This window comes from Cydia splendana, chromosome 9 (assembly GCF_910591565.1).
Source record: "Cydia splendana chromosome 9, ilCydSple1.2, whole genome shotgun sequence".
Lineage (NCBI taxonomy): Eukaryota > Metazoa > Arthropoda > Insecta > Lepidoptera > Tortricidae > Cydia > Cydia splendana.
The window spans coordinates 21,060,798-21,070,239 of NC_085968.1; the positions used below are offsets into that span (position 1 = coordinate 21,060,798).

The 9,442-nt window shown below is 39.7% G+C and overlaps 1 protein-coding gene across 1 annotated transcript; it reads left to right on the forward strand.

Annotated features, from left to right (window-relative positions):
* Window positions 1-5,779: 5,779 nt before the first annotated feature.
* LOC134793941 (all trans-polyprenyl-diphosphate synthase PDSS2-like) lies at window positions 5,780-7,103 on the forward strand. The gene is made up of 3 exons (XM_063765657.1): window positions 5,780-5,792; window positions 5,898-6,053; window positions 6,559-7,103. The coding sequence occupies exons 1-3, from the start codon at window positions 5,780-5,782 to the stop codon at window positions 7,101-7,103; spliced, it is 714 nt and encodes a 237-aa protein (XP_063621727.1).
* Window positions 7,104-9,442: the final 2,339 nt, after the last annotated feature.

A 9,442-nucleotide genomic window follows, 5' to 3' on the forward strand; every position in this document is an offset into this window, starting at 1 on the left:
GATGGAACAACAAACAGAAAAGATTTACCAACGGGTGATGGCATCTTTAAATGTTGAGTTAAATTCAATGGAGAAAAAACAAGAAGAAAGCGATGAAAAAATAGAAAAATTGGAAAAAAAAAATCTTTTATAGAAAGCAGGGAGAGGCAGCGCAATGTGATCGTCCATGGTTTGAAAGCGGAGCAATGGGAGAAAGAACAAAAAGTCCTCGACATTATTAACAATGACATGGGCATCAATCTACAGAGTGAGGAGATACAATTCAGTCGGATGCTAGGGAGATCTAATCAAAGCCCAATACTTATAAACTTAACATCACAGTCAAAAAGAAATCTGATACTGAAAAGCAGAAAAAACCTAAAACAGAAGGATGTATATATAACCGCAGATTTCCCAAAAGAAGTGCTAGAAGAGAGAAGAATATTGAAAGAAAAAGTGATAGAAGAAAAGGAAAAAGGAAATGTAGCTTTTATCAGGTATAATAAACTAATCGTAAAAGAAAAAAGTGAAAAAAAGAAAAGAGCCCTTTCACACTCTCCGCAGCAAGAAGACAACCCTTCGACGTCATCTCATCAAGGGCCGGCTAAAATTCACAAACCGGACGCGCCTACACACTCAACGCGCCAAGTAGCGACCAAGCCAATTATTAGACCGGGTGCACTTAACATTGAGCGAAATGAAAACGGAAAAGTGCAAAAAAACTGCAATACGTCACAGACAACAGGAAATGCAGACTGACACAAACTAAGAAAAATTGCACCCCAAGCCGGCTAGTCACCGTGGGGGAAGTAGACTACCACCCTCCAACAACCAATACTAACCACAACCAAAATCAGAAACCTATAAAAAAAAACTGTCTATCAAAAAGATGTGAAACAATAAAGATTGCAACACTTAATACAAGAACTTTAAGAACTCATGAAAACATAAACTATGATATCCTTGGTATTAGCGAGATGAGAAGACAAGGTGAGAAAATTGAAGAACATAAAAACTTCATTTTATACCATATAGGAGAAACTCCAGGCCACAGAGGAGTAGGATTTTTGATCAAACAATCCCTGAAGAACAACATCCAAGAAATAATAGGAATTTCAGAACGATTAGCAATACTGAACCTCAAATTACCAGGCTACGCAAAACCATGGTCGATAATGCAAGTTTATGCGCCAACTGAACAAGCTAAAAAATATGATATTGAAGCATTCTACAATAACTTATCCGACAATGTAAGAAAATACTCCTCCAACCACCTTATAGTTATGGGAGATTTCAATGCCCAGGTTGGTGCCCGACAGGCAGGAGAAGAGTCTATAATGGGTAGCTATGGACATGGAAAGCGGAGTGAAAATGGTCAAAAACTAATCGATTTTCTACAGCTAAACAACCTAACATTGCTCAATTCAGTCTTCAAGAAAAATCTCAAAACTAAATGGACTTGGATTTCTCCAGACGGAAAATACAAAAACGAGATAGATTATATCATCACAAACAGAACAAAATATTTTAGCGACACAGAGGTAATACAAAATTTAAACTTCAACACCAACCACCGTATGGTACGATGTCGACTAAGGACACACCCGCCAAAAAGGTCTCGAAAAGACTTGACGAACCCCTCAGCAACAACATACGAACAATATACCAACAATATAGACTCATCTTCTATCAAATCCCTGCAAGAAAAAAATAACTTGAATGCAAATATATTAGACAAATACGATTATTTAATCAAGAACTTAACACAAATGACAAAAAAAACGTTCATAGAGATACAAAAAAGTTCAGCGACGAAATCGAAGATCTACTTGAAGCAAGAAAGCAATTAATATCAGAGAAAATAAATATCAAGCAAAACCAAAGCAAAATAAATTACCTCAGTAACCTTATAAGGGAAAAAATTAGGAAAGACAGGAAAATAAGAAGATTAAAAAAAATAGAAGAAGAGATCCAAAAAACTGGAGGAACAAAAAAAGTGCTTAAAGAATTATGCGAATCAGGAAAAGAATGGATTCCTAGACTAAAATATAATCACTATAAGCAAGTTACAAAACGCAACGAAATCCAAGGACTAGCTACAAGCTACTATAAAGTTCTCTACTCTAGCAAAGATGATTGTCAAGACATAGATTATATCACTCATAATTCTACCGCTAACGAATATGTGCCACCTATTTTAACATGTGAAGTACAAAATGCGATCAAAACACAGAAATTAGAGAAAGCTCCAGGACCTGACCACCTTCCAAACGAGTTAATGAGAGGCACGATTGAGGAGCTGAGCCCAATTTTAGCCCAGCTATTCAATGACATAATTAGCACTGGTATCATCCCGCAGCAGTGGGGCGAATCTCACATCATTCTTTTGCACAAGAAAGGAGCTAAGGACGACATTGGCAACTATAGACCAATAAGCTTAATATCAAACGTGTACAAAATTTTCGCAAAAGTAATTTTAGAAAGAGTAACTAAAGTCTTAGATGAAAACCAGCCTGTGGAACAAGCTGGCTTCAGAAAGAACTACAGCACAATTGACCACATCCATACTATTAAACAAATTATGGAAAAGTATAACGAATACCAAAAACCTTTATACATTGCCTTTATCGACTACTCTAAAGCCTTTGGACAGCCTGAATCATAACTATATCTGGTATAGCTTAAGACAGCAAGGAGTAGAAGAAGCCTATATTAATATTATCAAAAACATCTATGGCAAGAGCACGGGCCGAATAAAATTGGAATCTAAAGGCGAATCTTTTCCTATAAATAGAGGAGTGAGGCAAGGAGATCCCTTGTCTCCTAAACTGTTTAATGCAGTGCTTGAGAGCATATTCAGAAAATTAGACTGGTTTGATAGTGGCCTCAAAATAGATGGTAAACGACTGAATCATCTGAGATTTGCGGATGATATTATACTACTAGAGGAAGACCCCATGAAACTACAAGGCATGGTACAAACCCTGGCAACCAAAAGCAAGGAAGTGGGCCTTGAATTAAATGCGAGTAAAACAAAAATGATGACTAACACCAAAATCGTCGATATAACAATGGATGGCGCCAGTTTTGAATATGTAAGTGAATATGTTTACTTGGGACAAATAATCTCTGTTGAGAATATGATGTCCAAGGAAATAAATAAAAGAATAGCCAGCGGGTGGAAAAAGTATTGGTCACTTAAAGAAATTATGAAGAGTAAAGATTTAAGCATCAACATCAAAAAGAAAACATTCAACACCTGCATTCTACCTTGCCTAACGTATGGCTGTGAGACCTGGTCTCTTACCGAAAACTATCGCGAGACACTTGCAAGGTGTCAAAGGGCAATGGAGCGTAGTATGTTAGGGATCAAACTATCAGATAAGATCAGAAACTCAGAAATAAGAAAGAAAACAAAGATTACCGACATACTTGCTCGCATTGACCATCTAAAGTGGGGATGGACAGGCCACATGCTACGCTGCCCAATAGAAAAATGGAGCAAAAGGTTACTCTATGGTACCCTAGAGGTTGTACTAGAAAGCAAGCACATCCAATCACAAGATGGAAAGATGACATTCGTCTGACTCTGGGGCCATACTGGATGAGGGTTGCTGCAGACAGAGCCCAATGGAGACAGTTGGAGGAGGCCTATGCCTTACGGCACACCGAATTGAGGGATATAAAATAAATAAATAAAAAAAAAACAAGTGTAATTTATATCGTTCGGAATAAATGGCTTTATTATTATTATTATTTGTTTGTCCTTTCCATATCTCGGGACCATGGGGTCCCGGACCTTTGGGAGGCATGCGTGGGGCCGAAGCCAACAGCGCAGAGGCCCTTTAAGACAGTTTACTCTAAAAGCAAGGGATACACATGGCGGATACCATCCCCGAGCGCACAATATGATACATCCGGAGATGGTCTCCGCCAGGTGCAAAGACTATTGAAGTGCAGCACTTTTGTGCTGCGATGGGAACTAAGGTCATGGGCTATTGATATGCAAGTTGGATGGACTGGATAATGGGTTATGGGAGGAGACTAGCGGACACCTGCCGTGACAATCAGTCTCAAAATTGTGTAAGACAGGTGGTGACTCGCCTACTCATTTAGTGGGCCCTACAACGGCCGCAATAGGGCAACACTTCGGAGCGGCTGTAAGGTTGTCGAGAGGTGAGTCTGCGGTAGCCAGATTCCGGTGATCCGTTCAGCAGGCCGCCGGCGTTATGACATTTTACACTTCCAACCTGGAGCATAGGTCCCGCTCTTGCGACTCCACTCTGGCCGGCCCATCAAGGCAAGCACAGAGGCGAGGGCCAGATGACAGGGCCCTCTGAAATAGGGGTCCGCGGTGTCGCCACTCACCGTCAGCTCGCCACAAGCTGCCCCCGCGGGGTTATTATTATTTGTATCTCCGTTACAAACTCTCGGGTTTTTAAGCCCGGTCATTTATAAGGCGTGCGTGGGGATATAGATCCAACACGTAGAGGCCGTTTGGAGAGATTTGATGTCATGTAGAAGACCTGCTGGAATCCATTCACGGGTACATAAATAGATACCCGTAAACCGGTTTCAGCAGGCATTGGGAGCTATTATAGAAAAATGGAAAGAGTCCTGGTCTATGGTTTAAATTTGGGTGGAAAATAAGTCTGGGCTATTGCTAAGAGTTCCGGACACCTGCCATAACATTGTGTTATACAGTGTTATCGAGGCAGGCGGTGACTCGCCACTCGTTAGATGGGCACCTGATGCGCCATCGTAAAGACGGCCAGGCGCAACACCGGCGTGAGCGGCTCAGGGGTGTCGAGAGGTGGTGCTGCGCTTTCTCCGAAGTTACTCGCGGCGTGATGCCCTTTAACACTTCCACCCCTGGAGCATATAGCTCTAGCGACTCCTCTCTGGACGGCCAATGAAGGCAAGCCAGAGCTGAGAGTCCTGCGGGTCCCCTTGGGTCCCCGACCGACGAAGACACGCCGGAGACGGAGACCCTGACCGACTCTCGGGAGCACTCGGGTCCGTGGGGTCGTTACTCCCCAACAGCTCGCCACAAGCTGCCCTGCGGGCTTATTATTATTATTATTGTCAAACAAATAAACGTGTCGGGCAAAGGCAAAGTTTACTGGTAACCACCCACTGGCGTATTCGTATACGACGTACGTGGAACACCCCACAGCTCCAACGAATTGACAGTTTATAGTTATAACATGCCAGATTATCGCTGTTATGTGATTGTCAATTTTACATTATTTTGTTATTATTTTTTATTTATTTTGATGTGGTTTACATTGTAAAAAAATTAATGCAAGTATTTAAAAAAATATCTGTCTCTCTTACACTCAGACGATTCAGATATCTACTGATGTTGCAACTTTTGCTGACTGTCTGATTTAAAGAGGAGCTGAACTGTGTCCCTTCTTAATGTTACCCAGGAATACTGCACTCTCAACGAGCGATGGCCGAGATACTTGAGTTGCAATCCGCCGGCCATGTTATCCACGAGGCTATTGCCAATCTACAGGAGAAGGAGAAGTTTGGAGATAAATACCAGGACCTACTCAGTGGAAATAAACTCGTTCTTCTGGCAGGTAATATTCGTAATTTTACCCACAAAATCCCGGAATCCTATGATTAAAGGATATAGCCTATGTTGTCAAAGAGTGCTTGCCAGAAAATTAAATCAGTATGACTGAAAATCTTGTCCGTTCACTTTCAAATATTTATTTATTTTTTATTTATTATAAACTGATCGGCGATTGGCCCTAGTCACACCTGATGGAAAGTGAAGGCAGAGCCTAAGATGGAGCTCACCGGTTCAGTAACATCCTATTCACTCTTGCTTTAAAGAGACGACTGAGGTCATATTTCTCAGGGAATAAAGATGGGGGGAGCGCATTCAATTCCTTAGCCGTTTTCAGGAGACTACATACTGAGCAAGTCGTCTCTGCTTAATGGTGGTTTGTGCAACACCGAGGTATCAGAGCTGATCTGCAGTTGCCTGAGGGACCAGATCGAAGGAAAGTTCCTGGGCGAACACGGAGTGGATGATAAACCCATACCATCTAAGCCTAATGGTACTGTTTTTACAAATTCTTCCTCTTAACCTATCCCACTGTCGGTCCTTCGAAACTGAGGATTTGTCATTGCATTATTAATGTCAAGTGCACTCCTTTGACTGCACTCCAATGGCTCATCGAACATTTATTTTTATTATTATTGTGGTGGGTATTGTGTTGGGCCTTTGAGTGTCGCATCGACCAGCATTGATCCATTGTGACGGCCCTTTAAAGTTCATTACTAATGCCCGTTGCATCCAGAAAGTTCCAGATTCTTTAGGCCGTAATGTTCTCATAGGGTACCTCATAGGGTTGCACTACGTGTCGCCCATTTAAGAGTCTAAATATTTTTGTTATTCTTGGAGTATAATCACTTAAGGGCGACTTATTGCTGGACCATCCGACCAATAGAAGACAATATTGTTAGTCAAATTTTATTCTAGAAACCTTTAGCCGATTAAGAAAAATTTGCGGATGGTAATTGTCAAGGCATGTTCTCACGTCAATTGTTTTGTTTCACCAGTAAACCACGAGGTTAAACTTTACGATTGGGAGAACGAGTGCAACTTGGAGAAGCTCGGCAGCAACGAGTACCTTGGACAAGGAAAGGAGGAGTGGATACTCCGCACCATGCTGCTATCCGGCAGCATTCTCGGGAAAGGTTGCGAGGCCGCTATGAAGCTAGCTCGCCAAGACGAGATTGAAAGAGACGCTTATAAACTCGGAGGACATCTCGCCCTATTATGGCAACTGTATATAGACATATCTGATTTCTTCACTAACCCAAAATCTAAGTATTCACTGGTAGGCGCATCAGTTATAATGGCTCTTTGGGAGTATCCCTCCATCTACGATCAGTTGTTTCTGTCACAGCGGCCTGTAAATCTGAATGAGTTAAATCAAGCGGTGAGCAGCAATTGTTGTATGGTCGCCCTATCCAGTCTTTTAAACGAGGAGCTTGGCGCCGTATTGAAATATAGTGATGGGATGCCGGTACATGACGCGCGCAAAGCGTTGCAGAACATTGCTAAGGCGCTCTATGGGGATGCAATGAAGATAATAAAATAAAAGAACATAATCTGTCGCGTATTATTAACTTAAGTCAAAAAAGTAGTTATTCTCGTAGCAATAATAAGCACGGAATAAAAATTACGAGCCAGATCGATCGGTTAAAACGATTCTCGAAAATTTTCTCATACATGTAGGTTTCTTTCTTTCTTTCATAAGAAATTTATGGTTTGAGTAAGAACTTATTAAAAATATTACTTTTGTTGACCTGGCCCCAATTTCACATCGGTGACAGGTGCGACAATTGTAAAACATCACTGTTGCTGACGTCACAGGCATCCATGGGCTACGGTTACCGCTTACCATCGGGCGGGCCGTATTCCTGTTTGCCACCATCATTGTATTATTAAATAAAACTTTATTATATCGGAAAAACAGATATTTCTCTTGCTACGTTTATGACAATTGTCACAAGAAACACGACAATTGTCACGAAATTCCGACATATACCTAACTCATTTCCTGTCAAGAATTACCTACAATTCTTCTAAATATTGACAATTGTCAGAAACTTCGCAAGAGAAATATCTGTTTTTTTCCGATATAATATATATTTTTTTAATAATACAATGATGGATTGGCAAACAGGAATACGGCCCGCCCGATGGTAAGCGGTAACCGTAGCCCATGGATGCCTGTGACGTCAGCAACAGTGATGTTTTACAATTGTCGCACCTGTCACCGATGTGAAATTGGGGCCTGAGCAATCATTTGAGTTAAATTCAACCAGTCTAACTAGATATAACATTTGTTTTTAAATCAATACAAATATCTAAATAACTCAAAATATATTAAATAGAAAACGATTGTTATTAGACTACTTGTCTGCTTTCGGTAATTGTAATTTTTTATTTGAAATAGCAGTATTCTTAATACCTACATCATTCCATTGCTCAATATACGTAGGTAATCAAGATAAAATATTTGAGAAATCCATCTAAATATTCTAGGCAATCCACCAGTCAAAATGTAAAAGCATTTCGTCGGCTGAGAATACGTTTGTGCCATATCCATTTTTGAGCAAGATCGTTTTGTAATGATTCCTAAAATAACAAAAAATATGCTATACCTAATTGACACTAATCGGTTTTTGAAAAACATTATTTTGCCAAAAATGTTGTGCCATATCCATAATTATTTTACTATAGGATAATTATACTCTGTTAACAGAAAATTATCACAAAAGTGTGACATATCCAACACTTTTGTGTCATGTCATACATTGTACGTTTAACATTTACTCATCAAAAACGGATATGGCAATAATAAAAATGCTTTTATTTCGTGATTACCACTATATTCACAATATTTGTATGATACTATAAATAGTAAACATATGTACGTAAACATTGCGTAAATGAGAAATAAGTTAATTTTTTCCTAAATGTAAAACTTTTCGAAAAATATTTTTTTTGCTCTTTTTCGCTCTCCTGCAAACCAATGTATATGGCGTATGGCACAAACGTATTCTCACCCGACGAATTTTATAGAATGTATTGAGCCGAAAGAAAAGGATCCTTTCCAACTTTAAGCAAAACTTGATCGATGTTTGTAAAAAACACGCATAATAAATACATCTTAATATTAAGTACGGCGGCGGACCGATTTACATTATCTTATGGACCCATATGCTCGAAACTCATCAATAAACGGCAAGATACGAACGTATTGAAGATATGTTACATATTTGAATTTGCTTTTATTGTATCAATTTTCTTTGATGTCTATCTATTGGTTGAATATGTGTAGAAATAGACTAATATGTATGATGTTTTTGTAGAGTTCTGTCATAATTGGAAGGCTAGGAATCATATTGTTCCTCACTAAAATATTATAGATTAGATAGAATACTTCTAAAAGCGCTGGTGGCCTAGCGGTAAGAGTGTGCGACTTTCAATCCGGAGGTCGCGGGTTCGAACCCCGGCTCGTACCAATGAGTTTTTCGGAACTTATGTACGCAATATCATTTGATTTACCAGTTGCTTTTCGGTGAAGGAAAACGAACTAATCCCAATAAGGCCTAGTTTCCCCTCTAGGTTGAAAGGTCAGATGGCAGTCGCTTTCGTAAAAACTAGTGCCTACGTCAATTCTTGGGATTAGTTGTCAAGCGGACTCCAGGCTCCAATGAGCCATGGCAAAATGCCGGGATAACGCGAGGAACAAGAGTTAGAATACTTCTTATTGCACACCTAAAAAAATATTAAATTTAAGAAAAAAAACAAACTAGTGATCAATCGGATAATAAAATATGCATACATCTCCAATACTTGCAAGTCGATTTTAACTGATTTGAAAGTGCCAGTATTTAAAATAGAGATGATAATATAATAATTATCAGA

Bases quoted from the DNA above. Each gene is read 5' to 3' on its own strand.
- LOC134793941 (XM_063765657.1), top strand. The intron at 6,054-6,558 runs GTACTGTTTTTA...TTGTTTCACCAG, and splicing joins CATACCATCTAAGCCTAATG to TAAACCACGAGGTTAAACTT.